Source organism: Elephas maximus, chromosome 24, assembly GCF_024166365.1.
Source record: "Elephas maximus indicus isolate mEleMax1 chromosome 24, mEleMax1 primary haplotype, whole genome shotgun sequence".
NCBI classification, from domain to species: Eukaryota; Metazoa; Chordata; class Mammalia; order Proboscidea; family Elephantidae; genus Elephas; species Elephas maximus.
Genome location: NC_064842.1, coordinates 36123771 through 36139999, shown reverse-complemented (window position 1 = coordinate 36139999; position 16229 = coordinate 36123771). Strand labels below are relative to the sequence as shown.

The following is a 16229-nucleotide window of genomic DNA, read 5'->3' as shown; positions in this document are numbered from 1 at the left end:
ATTGACAGTAACTGTGATAGAGGCAAAGGCCTCTTCTAAGATAAGAATGTCTTTTATATGAAAAGTAGAATATTTAAAAAATACATTGCTCAAAATGTTATTTTCCTTTCTTTTATCCTAGGTTCTTAATAATGTTTTCATTTGTATACCAACAATTAATATACACCTTTTTTGGCATTGTAATTGGATGTGGACAGATGAAGGATTTTAAAATTCACAGTGTAGTTTTCATTTTAATTTTATGTGTCAGTCTGAATATTGTAAGGTAAGAATTATATATACTTTAATGTTTGCTTACTGAACTAAAGTTCTTAAGCCCAGAATTAGAATCGGGAAACAGTGGGGTTTAGCAAAAAGAGACCTGGACATGGAGAAAAGACTCTGATGCTAGCTTGCTGAGCAACTGGAGAAAAGTCCGTTTATTCTTCATGTGTAAAATGAGATAGGTAGACCATCAGCATCAGTATCACCCACGAGCTTGATAGAAATGCACAATCATGGACCCACCCCAACATTTGAAGATGAGATCCAAGAAACTGGTTTAGTGGGCTCTCTGGGTGATTCTCAAGCAATTTAACATTTGAGTACCACTGGCCACATTAATAGCTTCTGATACTGACTTCCACCATCATCATTATCATCATAGCTATATTAGAGCCATTTATTAAGCATTTACCATGTATATTATGCCATTAATATTAATGCAAAACCCTGAGAGGTAGGTGTTATTCCATCATTTTCCAGATGAAGCACGGAGAAGATGAAAATGTGCTGAGAGCCACCTGGCTCATGAGGGCAGAGTAGGGATTTAAACTTGACTCCCATGAGAATGCCATATCCCACTCATGGTAGTTGTACCTTCCATAAGAATTCACAACAGTGTCTCTGAAAATACTGTCACGTCCACTCAGGATAGGCCTGTCCAAGGGGGCTTATCCTATAAGATGTTCGCATGAAAACTTGCTTTTTCTGACTCCAGAGGCACTGTGTACAACTAAGTCACTCTCACACAGAAGGATGTGTATACAGTCCTGTGTGACGTTCCCATCCCCATCCATGCTGGGCCTGACATTGGTGTCTGCCTGCTGAATATAACCAAGAATATGGACAATGATTTATCCAAAAAGCCTTCATTGTAGTGATATGTACAGTAATGAAAAGTTAGGAAACAACCAAAATGCCAGTTACTGAGTGGTGTGAATTATGGACAAGAGAATCTTGCACCTTCCTTTTATAAAATGCACTTACTCTTGACATGGATGTTCTTAAGGCTAATAGAAAATTTGTACTATTATCTGTTAATATTCTCCACTATGTGGAAAAAATTGAAAGGACATTTAAATTAATAGTCTTTGAAGGTAGAATGAAAGCTACGAATTTGTAAGATTACCTGGATTTTTGATAATCAGAAAAATAAAAATTATGAAATTTATTAGAAAATATTTTTTAAATATTCAGACCTCAAGATTTACCATTGGTAAGGTACAAAATTAGAAAAAAAAAGTATAGTGAATCTCCATCCTAACAGAGATTTATTTGACCTCTTTGATGTTAAAGTCAACATTGCTAGGGAACTCTGATGTTTCTTCAACAGCCATTGAGCATATTGGTCAGTTTCTGATTTGGGCAGTGACATATATGACCTGAATAAATTTTTTCCCTATATAGTTGTATATAAAAGAAACCTCATTGCCATCAAGTTGATTCCAACTCATAGTGACCCTACAGGACAGAAGAGAACTGCCCATAGGGTTTCTGAGAAGCGCCTCGTGGATTTGAGTTGCCAACCTTTTGGTTAGCAGCCGTAGCTCTTAATCACTACACCACCAGGGTTTCCACGTAGTTGTATAGCTAATCTGATATCCATCATAACAATGCCCAGATCTTAGTACTGAAAAAATTAGAACCGTTTTTACCATATAACTGTGAGCCTGACCCTGGTTGACTTACTCTACATACAGTGCAGTAAATTTATTTCAATCCAATTAATTCTCAGATTAGTTCAGGATTTTTATGTTAGTTACAGCCTAATATACCAAAAAAAAAAAAAAAAAAAAAAAAAGGCCATCTTTTATGTTTGTTTTCAACCTCTGGCTTGACACTAAAAGCAATGGGGAAAGATCTCTCATGTGATTGGTCAGTTCTTGTGGGAATGGGTGGAAGTAGTGGAGTAGTTGCTCTTGTTCATGTGTGATTGGCCAGTTGTGGTGGCAATAGAAGGAACTAGGCATCTTATCTGGCCAGTCCTGTTCTGGGACTAGTAGCTGATGTCCTTGAAGGGTGTTCCCTGGACACATGGGTTGGTAAGGACTCTGCTCCATACAGCCCCTTCAGGTCGGCGATTCTCCTGAGAGGTTGTCAGACTTCCCATCCACACTCTAGTCATCAGCAGGACTGCACATTACTCTACTAGTTCCCTTCATCATGGTGGTCTCTAGCAAACACGCAGACCTCCTTTATCAGATATTCTTTGAGTCTCTGACTCGGGAGCTTCAGGAATTCTGTAGGCTTTCACTATAGTTGGGAAAACAGCATGTCAGTCACTTCTGCTTATAATTAGGGAGTGTCCTCTCGTAACTTCTCTCTCCCTCCTTCCTCTCCTAGTCCCCATACTGAGGGGGGCATTAGGGACACTCTCTTCTAGAAATTTTTTAGTCTGTGGGTGGGGGATACCGGTTCAGCATGTTCTGCTTTCAAGTCTCTGGGTTATACAGCTATGCAAACCTGCTTTATTTCTTGCCTTTAAACGTTAAGTAGTTTCTTCAACTTAGAAGCTGAAGAATAGGGTGCTTTTGTTCACTGGTCTCTGGTGATCCCTTCACTCCTACCTCCATCCCAGGCAAACAGCAACCTCATGTCTCTTCCTCTGAAAAGGAGTCTCTGTGTGAACAGAACTTGCTGTTTGAAGTCTCGAGGGTTACAGAGACGAGGAAAACACAGTTCCTCTCCTCAAGAAGTTTATAATCTACTTGGGGGGATAAAGCACATAAGCAATAAATTATAATATAAAGTTTTATAAGGAATGATAAGCTTCATAAGGGAGGCTCAAGTAATGTATTATGGGGCTTTGTAGCTAGCTGGAAGAAGAAACCGAGGAATCAGTGGAGTGCCTACTCTGTCAAGTTTACATATTTAAAGGAGTCATAGATTGGGTTTCTCGGAAACAGATTTTGAGAATGAGGGTTGGGAGAGTTGTTGGTAGAAGGTTTATTGGGTGAATGAGGAAGGCAGGATTAGGCAGAGGGAAAAGCTGACCCACAATGTAGTTTCACCTGAGACCTCAGCTGATTTAAGTGGAGCTGTGGAGCTGGGTTGCTCTTCAGAGTTGTCCCATATTGAGACAAGTGGGCAGGCCTTTGTTTTCCTGCATCAATGAGTCATTAGCCAACTTTGAGTGGGGCAATGCCCAGCAAGGGACAGGCCTGTGAGGGTTCACCTAAGGATTTAACTTCCTACCAGTTGAGAGATGTTTATGTCAGCTTTGAAGATGGTGCCTAGGTGGAGCACCACGATATCCACTATAAAAGGAGATGTTCTTAGTTCATAAAGTTTATGTTCTACATTTTAGTTTGGTGAGTAGATTCTGGGGCCTTAAAAGCTTGTGAGTGGCCATCTAGGATGCAACTATTGGTCTCTATTCGTCTGGAGCAAAAGGGAAAGAAGGAAACCAAAGACCTGAAAAAGAAGCTGCTCGATTTAGGACTAATAGCCCACACAAACCACGGTCTGATCTACCCTGAGTTCAGAAGAACCAGATGGTGCCCAGCTACTGCTACTGACCGTTCTGACCAAGGACACCATACGTGGTCCCAGCTAGAGTGGGAGAAAAATGTAGAACACAACTCAGATTCTGAAAAAGGCCAGACTTACTGGACTGGTAGATACTAGAGGAACCCTGAGACCGTCACCCTGAGAACCCTGAGATATCCTTTAAACTTTGAACTGAAACCATTCCCAAAGGTCACATTTCAGTTAAATAACAGATTAACTCATAAACAATATCACCTGTGAGTATTGTGCTCCTTTATTAAAAATCATCTGTATGAGCTCAAACAGTCAACATTTACCCTAAAAAAAAAAAAAATAAAGCAAAGATGAAATGGTAAGGGGAGGCAGGGAAGCTAGATTAATGGAAACAGAACAACCAGAATGGAAATAATGAGAATGATGACACATTGAAAAATGAAACCAATGTCACTGAACAATATGTATAGAAATTGTTAGATGGAAACCTAGTTTGCTGTGTAAACTTTTACCAAAAACACAATAAAATATTATTTTAAAAAGGGAGAGTATTCTTTCTGAAATATACTAACGTGCTTTTCTTTTGTTCACTTCCTTATATACGAACTTCCTTTTATTTAGTCAAAAGAAGAAGATTTAAGATTTTATAATGGAATGCATAAAGAAAGGAAGGGCTTAGCTCTTCCAAATATTTTTCAAACTCTTCGGTGAGATAACCGTCACGAAAGTCAGGCTTTACTGGGGAAGAGAATAATTTGCTAAATTCTGAACGCACCGTTTTTTCATATTAAGAGACAAGAGTGGTAGATTAGGATTATATGGTTCTATTTTAAACTGTAGTGTAGATGAGGGAGGACATAACAAACAGAATGAGGAGGTAGAACCACTGCTAAAAGGAGAGAGATTCAAAGGGGTTGAGACCAAGCTGAGGATGCCACTTTACCCCTACGTGTCTTACTTTGCTTCTGCTGGAAGCTGGGTGGCACAGTGGCTAAACACTTGGCCGCTAACTGAAAGGCCGGCAGTTCAAACCCCCCAGCTGCTCCGTGGGAGAAAGATGTGGCTGTTTGCTTCCATTAAGATTTACAGCCTTGGAAACCCTATGGGGCAGTTCTGCTCTGTCCTATAAGGTCACTATAAGTCAGAATCAACTCCATGGCAGTGGATTTGGTTTTGTTTTGGGATCTCATTTGTTTTAAGTAGTTTGAAGGACAGTACTGATGCCCACTGATTGCACGTCCCCTAGAGATAGATGCTAAGTTCTGGCACAGAGTCTTATAGAAAAATCTGTCGAGGAAGCAGGTTCAAACTGAAATTATTTATGTAACATTTAGTGTGTGGTTCTTGTGGGAGGTCAAGAAAAATTTGGCTGAACTAAGTTTATGAATGCGTCTACAATATTTTTGCTTTTTGGCCATGATCTGCATGTCTTCCCAGCCTAATTTCTAATCCAGTCCTTTTATGACCTTTCAAGGAATAGACAAGCTTGTCAACTTTCTTTGAAGACGTCCCATCTCCTCTCCCCCCAGGAATTTCCACCAAAATCCAAACAGCACACTCTAGTGTTAGTGATAACTCCTTATATTTGTATAGATCTTCTAACATTTACTTTTTAAATAATGTTTTATTGTATTTTCTGTGAAAGTTACACAGCAAATTAGGTTCCCCTATGACAGTTTCTATACAAATTTTTCTGTGACATTGGTTAGATTTTTCACAATGTGTCAACATTCTCTTTAATTGTGTTTTGGTTGTTCCATTTCCAGTGCTCTAGTTTCCCTGTCCGCTTATCGTCTCCTCTTTGTTTTAGGGTAATTGTTGACCTTTGGGTTTAATTGTTGACCTTTTGGTCTTATATAGATTTTTTTCTAATGAAGCACTATACTCACGGGTAATATCCTATATTTTGTGTGCCAATCCGTTATTTTACAAAAAGGCGACCTCAGGGGTAGTTTCAGTTCAAGGTTTAATGAATTATCTCAGGGCAATAGTCTCAGAGAGTCCTCTAGTCTCAATCTAGCATTATTTTTTAACACTTGAGTATCACATGCAAAATTCAGATAGTAAATTTGATTAGTCCCAGAAAAGCTTGAGCAACTTCTCAATAAACTGGAGTGCTTTCTCTTTCCTGAAAAATTTTATATGAAATTTGTATTTAGAACATGGTTTCAACCATGAATAACATTAATACATAAGGTGTGATTTATGTTTTTTAATGTTTCTTTTTTCACAGGTTGCTTACTATTGCGTTAGTGAGCCCCGTTTTCATGCATTCGAGTTATGAATATGATTGGAGTTGGGGAGCCGTTATCACATGGTCTGGAATTAAAGGCGTTTTTAGCTTACTCTTGGCCCCCGAGGTTTATAATCTGGCTGAAACAAAAATAAAATCACCACATATGGTAGGAAAAATCATGTCACACAATCATTCATATTTATTTATTTAGTAGCATTTGGAGCTCTGGTGACGCAGTGGTTAAGAACTACGGTGAGCTGTGGCTGCTAACCAAAATGTCTGCAGTTTGAATCCACCAGCCACTCCTTGAAAACTCTATGGGGAAGTTCTACTCTGCCCTATAGGTTCGATATGAGTCAAAACTGGCTCGATGGTAATGGGTTTGGTTTGGTTTTGATGTCATAATACCCAACAATAAAGTTAACCGTTTTTGAATTGGATTTTAAAAATCCATTCTGTTAAGTAGAAAGGAACTCAGAGGAAAGAGTATTTATACTGACAGTGTGAAGAGGACCAACAGGCATGTGGTGGTTATGGGTGTAGTATCAAATGGACGTGGGTTTGAATCCTGGCTCCACCATTCACAGGCTGGGTGACCTTGGAAAAGTTTCTCAACCTTGCTGAACCTCAGTTTCCAGCTGAGGAGTGAGATGATGCATGCTTGGTAAAGTACTTGATACTTTGTAAGTACTCAAAAAATGTTGGCTGTTTTTCAACTCCTATCAAAAACATAAAAAAAATAGTACCTTTATCTAGACATTCTAATCCTTACAGCTGTTGGAGCAAAAAAAGTGAAATGCTAGTTAAATATATTTAGGGAAGAAAGATTTTGTAAATTTTTAAATTAAGGCTATAGTTATATATATGTTTTTAGGGCTAATTTGAAGTTTTTAAATGGGCTTTATTTTTTGGAGCAGTTTTAGGTCTACAGAAACATTGTGTGGAAAGTACAGAGAGTTCCTGTGGTATGTGTGTTACAATGGATGAGCGAATACCGATGCATTATTAATAAGTAAAGTCCATAGTTTACATTAAGGTTCGCTCTCCACGTTACACACAGATGCTAAACGTCATGTGTCCACCATAGGGTATCATTTAGAACACTTCGCTTCTCTGAACATATCCTGTGCTGTACCTGTTCATCCCTCCCTCCTTTCCCTGAACCCCTGGCAGTCACTGATCTTTTCACTGACTCTGTAATTTTGCCTTTTCCAAAATGTCACATAGCCAGAATCATACAGTATGTAGGTCTTTCCTGACTGGCTTCTTTCACTTAAAGCAGTATGCATTTAAGGTTTCTCCACGTCTTTTCACGACTAGATACCTCGTTTCTTTTTATCAATAATAACACTGTATCGTATGGCTGTACCACAGTTTGTTTATCCATTCACCTCTTGAAAGACATCTTGGTGGTGGACTATTTTTGGCAATTATTAACAAAGCTGCTATGCGCATTTGTGTGTAGGCTTTTGTGTGGACGTAAGTTTTCAATTCATTTGGGTAAATACCTAGGAGCCTGATTGCTGGATTGAATGGTAGGCCTGTATTTAGCTTTGTAAGAAACTGCCAGACTGTCTTCCGAAGTGGCTGTACCATTTTGTATTCTCACCAGCAAGGACTGAGAGAGCCTGTTGCACTCCATCTTCATCAGCATTCGATGTTGTCAGTAGGGCTAATTTTTAAAAATCATTTTCTTGAAAGACTTTGGCTGAAGACTCCATCGTCTGTAGTGAGAAACACAACTTGGCTTCCTTGGTGGATTTCTAGGTAGACTGGTGATGGTGGTATTTTTGGTACTGAGACTCCAGGTGAGATCCAAAGAACCCAGGGCATCTTCTGGTAGTGCTAGGGCAGTGTGACCTCGTCGTTCATGATGGTACTGTGTAGGCTAGCTGGAGTAGTTCTAGAAATCCCTAAAACTAGTCCCCCACCCAATACCTCCCAATCAGATAAATTCCAAACCTACCCTTGGGAGGGAGAAAACCACTTGAGTAATATGAGTTTATGACCACCTGCCCATTTCCTAGAGAACTTTAATCTGAAGGTACATGTACAGAGTTTCCTGAGATTATCTAATTTCCACTCCAGGCTTTTCTCTGTTCTTTTACCCCTGTCTCAAAAGCCCCAAGGAGTACAGTATTTTTAGAACACCTTCTTTTTGCGAACAGCTATCACCCTCTCCATTTTGCATGTGGAGAAATCAGAACAAAGAGAATGACCTTTAGTATGTAGCATGTTAGAGAAAGAACTCGAGTTCTCAAAAGAAGTACATTTTCGGCAGAGTATCATATTTTTCAGCACATCTTTCCAGAGGATTTATACTTTATATCTGTGGGCATAGCCTGGGAATTAATTTGGGTTTAAACACATCCGTGGTTTTACAAAGAATTTGGGTCCTTCCATACTTCAAATGAGAAATATAATAAACAACACCTGAGAGCCTCTGATTTTTTTTTTTTTTTGTATGTGTGTGTGTGCAAGGCATTGACCTAAAATCAAGTCAGTGAAATTATAACTAACATCTGGACATCATTTTACAGTGTTTTCCGAATCTGTCTACTATTCAGAATCCCCTTGGCTCCACCCCAGACCCCAGGATCAGTCTCCAGGGAGGGGACCTAGGAGTCAGTATGTTTAACAAGCACTCCAGGTGATGGTTATTATCAGTCAAATTTGGGAAACACACTCTGAAGTAGATACTGCTATTAACTCCATTTTTTTTAGTTAAGGATACCGAGGTTTGGCCTGGTAAGTATCTGGCCCCAAGTCATACAGCTAATAAATGGCAGAGGCAAGGCCTACAAATATGGTAGTCTTTCTGCTTCTCTACCATACCTCTCCAGACCCAACCCCAACTCTTTGCCTCCTCCTTGAGAGCCCCTGTGTACAGCTGGAGTAGGTGCTTGGCAGGTACAATTCCCTATTCTACCCATAGCCACCACTGCCTACTGTTGCTGGGATTTCTCTCCACCCCAGGCTCAACAGCTGTGTCTGTGAAGGCTGCCACCTTGCTGGCTTTAAGTGACTGCTGTCAGAAGTAGCACCTGTGGAAAGTTCACCTCTGAGTTCTTATCCCAGAAAATACAAAATCTATTTTTTTCTCATTGGTATTGCAAATTAATTTCTGCCTCAATATACTATATTCAAACAGTATCCATGAAACAGCTCTTTTGCTTCAACCTACTTAATCCGAGACAGAATTTAAAAATGTAGATCAAGATAGAATTTTGTTGGTGGTTAATTGAAAAATGATTACCTTTGGAGAACTTATTAATATATTGGCTCTAACTGTTTGTATGTTTTGTTTTAGTGTATACTCTATGTACAAGTGATATCGTTATTGACTATGGGAATAAATTCATACCTGATGACTCGATCTGCCAGGATATTAGGTACAGTGTATCTATCTTTCACTAATTAACTTTGCAAAATAATGTAAATAGGTTATACATTTTGGGATCATGGGGACATTTCTTATGGAGCTCAAGGAATTCGTTCAGAAATCATACATTGTCTTTCACTTATTATTGATAGATGTTGTATTTCATTGGTTCAGCCAGTTTAACTGAAACCAAATTAATAGTGGCTTAAATAAGAGAGAAGGCTTTTATTTCACTGGAAAGTCCAGAAGGGTGGATGGCTTTGATCCACAAACAATGTTGTCGAGGGACCAAGCTTCCTTCTGTTTTGTTGCTTCTTCATCCTCTAGGTTGCTACCCTTTTCTGCAGCGTATAAGCTATCTCACTACCACCATGTCTACAATCCAACCAACTAGGATAGGGGGGAAAGGGACATGGCCAATGGAAGGTAAGTAGCTTTCTTTTAAGGACACAATCCAGAAGTTGTGTGCATCATTGCCACTCACATTCCATTGGCCAGAACTTAGTCACATGGGCACACACGGGCAAAGGAAGATGGGAAATATTATCTTTCCTGGCTGGCGGTGTGCTCAGCCAGAACTCAGAGATTCTGCTGGTAAAGGAAAAAAAAGACAGCATGGATACTGGAAGACAATTATCAGGCTATAACATAGTCGTCTATTTCCAAAATAAATTTGAGGCTGTTTTATCTTTTTTATAGTAAAATGCATAAATACAATAAAATTTCAAACAGATACATGGTCAGTTGAGAAATCCAGGATAAGATAATCAGTGGCAGTAGGGGCAGGGGGAGGGAGAATGTTGGAGTAGAATTAGACAAAATCTGATAGTAGGCCCTTAGTATAGTCCAGTATTCCAAGGCCTGCTCCTTGTCTTTGCTGATATAGGACCTGATTTTGTTATGATATCTAGAATTGATCAGACTTCTTGAGATTTATATATACCACACTCACAGAAGAATAGAGATAAACTGGAAAATCAATTTATTAATTTATAATGGAATGGATTTTTTTTCTATGTCTGAATACTTGTGATCATTATTCAGGGCATTCACCTCTGAATACCAATTTTCTTGATAAACCAAGTTAGTAATCAGAAGGTTTCTTGGAAAGCATGGAAGTAATGAGGGGCAAAAGAAGGGTGGTGTTGAAGGCAAGTTCAAAACAGGGAAACAGTCCAGTGAATTTACCTTGCCCTATCACCAAGTGCTAGGACCCCTCTGCTTTTGTCTTCTCAGACAGTCTTCCCCGTACCTGGAACTGTGCCCCACAGACACTATTGCAGCACTTCCTGTGACAGTTTTCCTCAAAGCCAAGGGCTCCAACGTGTGAGCGGGGCTAATAAATGGGGCAGCTTCTGGGCAGCTTTCCTTTTCCCCAAGTTGTGGGTTTGTCTTTATTTACAGTGGAAAGGTGTGCTCGAATCAGCAAAAGCCTGTTGCTGTTGTCGTTGGTGTCACTGCCGTTGTTTGCTGTTGAGAAGTTTCAGGACCCAATGTGACAGAGTAGAACTTCCCTACAGGGTTTCCTAGGCTATAATCTTTACAGGAGCAGATCACCAGGTATTTTCTCCCAAGGTTTGACCTGCTTACCTTTTTTTGATTAGCAGCCCAGTACTTAACCGTTGTGCTACCAGGGCTCCTTACAAAAAGCCTAGACTGGAGTGTTGTTATTGTTAGGTGTCTTTGAGTTGATTTTGACTCGTAGTCACCCCATGTGACAGAGTAGAACACCTTAGCATTTTCTAATCTGTAATCTTTACAGGGGCAGATTGCCAGGTCTTTTCTCCACGGACGGCTGGTAAGTTCGAACTGTGGACCTTTCCGTTAGCAGCCAAGCACATACAGTTGCTTAACGTTAACGCTAGCCCTGAAGGCTAGCTCATATCTCCCTTCCCAGCAATTTCCTTTGACTACCAGGGATCCAGACCACTCTGCTCTTTTTGCTTAGGATATGTTATCTGGGTTTCTCTTGTACTTTCTTCTACTCTGATACTCAAAGGCAAGATCAACAAGGGGTTTCTACTATCATAGCAATGCTTTTTTCCCCTCTATAAATTTTTGGTTGTATTAACTAAACCCGAGAATTTCCAATATTATGAGACAAAGCTATATGGCAAGATGAAGTTGTGAGTGAGTAGGCTAAATTCATTCACTAATTAAATTCTTCTCTTTGGTAAGTGAGGTTCATAGCTATAACTTCAAACTCATACCTCAAGAAAAAAAGTTTTTTAATGCTACAATATTTGGATTTATAGATTTGCTGGCCAGGAAACAGAAACAACAAATTTGAAGGACCTCCTTTGCAGTAGTCTTTAAATTTTATTATGTATACGAATCAGTTGGAAAATTTATTATGCAGATTCCCAGTCCGTGCTGACTCTGTAGGTATGGAGTGGAGCCCAGGAATTTGTGTAGTCCAATAAGCAGCCCTTCTACCTATAGAAGACACGGGTAGTCTTCTACACTTTGAGAAGTACTGATTGGGTGCCCTGAGGTAGCAAGTTATGTCTGTAGCTACAGGGATAGAAAGGAAACTAATAAAACATTGTTTAGCAGTTTAGTCAGACAAAGTCAAGCTACACAGCCAAGAGGAAACAGATCGTTGGGTAATATTCTGGAAAATTTTGGACCAAATGTTGCCCTTGGTCTAAGAGCTGTGCACTCTGCTTTGGCCCTGCAGGTGATCTCAAGATTTCACTACATAAGTATGCAACAGTTTGCTCCCTCTTGCTGTCTTTACTCTGTACTCTGTTACAGATGGTGCTTTTCTTTGTCACAGGTTTGTGTTCTATTTCTCTCCCGAGACAAATGGCCATGCAAAATGCCATCCAGCACATACAGGAGATAATACAGAACACCATAAATTTATTTAAAACAGAGAAAATTTTGACCAATGTTAATTGGACCCTAGTTGAAGAAAAGACCAAGATTGAATACACCTTTCCTGTGAGTTAATAATGCCTGGCAAAAAATTGTCTCCCCCTCACAGCCCCCTGGACTCTCTGTTTACCCAGAACTAAAACTATTCCGAAGCCAACTCTTCAGACAAAGACTAGACTGGACTATAAGACCTAAAATGGTACTCGTGAGGAGTGTGCTTCTTAGTTCAAGTAGATACATGAGATTAAATGGGCACCTTCTGTCCAGAGGCAAGACAAGAAGGCAGAAGGGGACAGGAACCGGTTGAACGGACATGGGAAATGTGGAGTGGAAAGAAGTGTGCTGTCACGTTATAGGGAGAGCAACTAGGGTCACATAACAGTGTGTGTATAAATTTTTGTATGAGAAACTAACTTGAGCTGTAAACTTCCACTTAAACACACACACACGTACACACAAAGTCTTTCTCTCTCTCTAGGTCCGCTTTAGTCTATAACAAACAACTTGGGTCTGCTAACAAAATGTCAGAAAACTGAGAAGATATATTTACTAGCTTTGCTATCTTGGTGAAATGACGTCTTTGAGTTCTGTCTCTAAAGAGTAGGTCTGGGTGATACAGGCAAATGCGGGAATGTTTTTGGAGAACTGTTGTTTTTACAAACTGGCTGTTTGAGTAATGGTCAATGGCTCTGCCAAGCTGTTGTTCCCACAGGCAGAGGCACTGAGAGATCTCTCCCATTCTAAGTATTATAAAAAGCAGAAAGCACAGCCTCTTCAAAGAGTAGTTAAGTACATACAGGTCTGGGGAAGAATTTGACTTCCAAATCTCCTCAAATGAATATTTACTTTGCCACAATTGAAAGCAACATTCCCCATAGGGAAAGTGTTACTCAAGTTATACAAAGCCCTTTGTTTTACCAATTCTGATATGAGTGATTGGAATCTGTTGAGTGTAGTAGCATTTACCAGCTCCTAATCATTTTTACTTATTTTTTAATTTTATCGCTTTATGTTTTTGAACCTAGTCTGAGGCTCTTAAGTTTTCCCATGTTTCACGTAATGAAGAAGAGGAGTCCCCAACAGATGAGGATTTAATAGAAGAAGCCAGATTGCATGTAGCTATAATACAAATGGTTGGTACTGTTTATGTAACCACTTTTTATTTATTTATTTGCAATGCCTTTAATCCTTACATGCTATTTTCAAAAGAGACTAGATAAAAAATTCCTCACCTTTTGATAGTCTGTTGGTTGTTAAAATTATGTTTGATTTATTAAAATAAAAATTAGAAAACTTATTATTCCTTAGGCTTGATGTTCAAGCCACAAACCTTATTATTCCAAGTCTAGCAAAATTTAGCCATCACTTTTTTTCTTTTAATAATTTTTATTGTGCTTTAAGTGAAAGTTTACAAAACAAGTCAGTCTCTCACACAAAAACCCATATACACCTTGCTACACACTCCCAATTACTCTCCCCCTAATGAGACAGCCTGCTCTCTCCCTCCACTCTCTCTTTTCGTGTCTGTTTCACCAGCTTCTAACCCCCTCCACCCTCTCATCTCCCCTCCAGGTAGGAGATGCCAACATACTCTCAAGTGTCCACCTGATCCAAGAAGCTCACTCCTCACTAGCATCCCTCTCCAACCCATTGTCCAGTCCAATCCATGTCTGAAGAGTTGGATTTGGGAATGGTTCCTGTCCTGGGCCAACAGAAGGTCTGGGGACCAGGACCACCGGGGTCCTTCTAGTCTTAGTCAGACCATTAAGTCTGGTCTTATGAGAATTTGGGGTCTGCATCCCACTGCTCTCCTGCTCCCTCAGGGGTTCTCTGTTGTATTCCCTGTCAGGGCAGTCATCAGTTGTAGCCGGGCACCATCTAGTTCTTCTGGTCTCAGGATGATGTAGCCACTGGTTCATGTGGACACTTCTGTCTCTTGGGCTCATAATCGCCTTGTGTCCTTGGTGTTCTTCATTCTCCTTTGATCAGCCGTCACTTTTGCAGGGCCTTTGAATAATGTTCGGTGCCCCTGATGTACTTAGATAATTAAAACTCTTCAAATATTTAAACTTCTTTTATAAATTTAATATATTCAAGTTCCTTTTAAACAAAATCTTCTCAAGTGCTTAATTAATTCTTGTAAATATGTTAAGTTAAACTGATAAATCTGGCAAATCTGAAGTTCTCTTAGAACTTAGTACTAATATTTAAATGTTCTAAAATAGACATATTGCTAGTTAAAACCAAGTTTAAATCAATTTATCAAATTGCACGTTTTAAATTTGGGTTTTATTCTTAGGGGACAAATTCTATCAAATATTCCAAGTATATGAAATACACAGTATACACAGAGTCCTTCTTTTCTGCTTTCTGTTTAAAGTATTACTACGAAGAATTTCTAACTTATACAAAAGTAGACAGAATAACGTGTAGAAATCATTGAATTAGTGAATGTTTTGGTGCATATAATTTCACCACAATAAAAAAAAAAGTAGACAGGCTAGCTTAATGAATTCTTATATGCCCATTACCCAGGTCTTAAAAACCATCCACACCTGGCCGTTACTGCCCCATCGGCACCTTCATTCGTCCCCCCAACTTTTATATTATTTTGAAATAAATCTCACAGTAACTCACAGTCAATTCATCTGTAAATATTTCAATATGTATTTCTAACTTAGAAAATCTCTTAAAAACTTAATATGAATATTGTACCTAAAATCCCTAATAATTTTTAATAACATAAAAAATCCAGTCAATGATCAAATTTCCAATTGTCAAATTTTCCATCAGAAATGGGATACTTATTTTCATACTTTACATTTTCAAATTGGATTCAAATAAGGTCCACACATTGCAATGAACTAATGTGTGTTTCGGGTCTCTTTTAATCTATAAGTTCTTTTTTCTTCTTTCAATTTTTCTTTTGAAGAACATATTTACTCTTTTTTTTTTTTTAACTTTTATTGTGCTTTAAGTGAAAGTTTACAAAACAAGTCAGTCTGTCACATATAAGCTTATATACACCTTACTCCATACTCCCACTTACTCTCCCCCTAATGAGTCAGCCCGCTCCCTCCTTCCTGTCTCTCCTTTCGTGATGATTTTGCCAGTTTCTAACCCTCTCTACCCTCCTATCTCCCCTCCAGACAGGAAATGCCAGCACAGTCTCAAGTGTCCACCTGATACAAGTAGCTCACTCTTCATCAGCATCTCTCTCCAACCCATTGTCCAGTCCCTTCCATGTCTGATGAGTTGTCTTCGGGAATGGTTCTGGTCCTGGGCCAATAGAAGTTTTGGGGACCATGACCGCCGGGATTCTTCTAGTCTCAGTCAGACCATTAAGTCTGGTCTTTTTATGAGAATTTGGGGTGTGCATCCCACTGTTCTCCTGCTCCCTCAGGGATTCTCTGTTGTGCTCCCTGTCAGGGCAGTCATCAGTTGTGGCTGGGCACCATCTAGTTCTTCTGGTCTCAGGATGATGTAAGTCTCTGGTTCATGTGGCCCTTTCTGTCTCTTGGGCTCATAATTATCGTGTGACCTTGGTGTTCTTCATTGTCCTTTGATCCAGGTGGATTGAGACCAATGGATGCATCTTAGATGGCCGCTTGTTAGCATTTAAGACCCCAGACGCCACATTTCAAAGTGGGATGCAGAATGTTTTCATAACAGAATTATTTTGCCAATTGACTTAGAAGTCCCGTTAAGCCATAGTCCCCAAACCCCCGCCCTTGCTCCGCTGACCTTTGAAGCATTCAGTTTATTCCAGCAATTTCTTTGTTTTTTGGTCCAGTCCAGTTGAGCTGACCTTCCGTGTATTGAGTATTGTCCTTCCCTTCACCTAAAGTAGTTCTTATCTACTAACTAATCAGTAAATAACCCTCTCCCACCCTCCCTCTCTCCCCTGAAGAACATATTTACTCTTAATACAAAATATTAATACCATGCTTTCATTCTCTTAAACACTTAACAAGTCATAAGAACAGC

The 16229-nt window shown here is 39.4% G+C and overlaps 1 protein-coding gene across 1 annotated transcript in view; it reads left to right on the top strand.

Annotated features, from left to right (window-relative positions):
• SLC9C2 (solute carrier family 9 member C2 (putative)) overlaps positions 1 to 16229 on the top strand; it is a 129940-nt gene that overhangs the window by 45327 nt on the left and 68384 nt on the right. The window contains exons 8-12 of the mRNA XM_049867935.1: positions 122 to 265; positions 5978 to 6146; positions 9291 to 9372; positions 12142 to 12308; positions 13283 to 13375. Coding sequence (XP_049723892.1) covers positions 122 to 265; positions 5978 to 6146; positions 9291 to 9372; positions 12142 to 12308; positions 13283 to 13375 — 655 coding nt within the window. The remainder of the gene's footprint in view (positions 1 to 121; positions 266 to 5977; positions 6147 to 9290; positions 9373 to 12141; positions 12309 to 13282; positions 13376 to 16229) is intronic.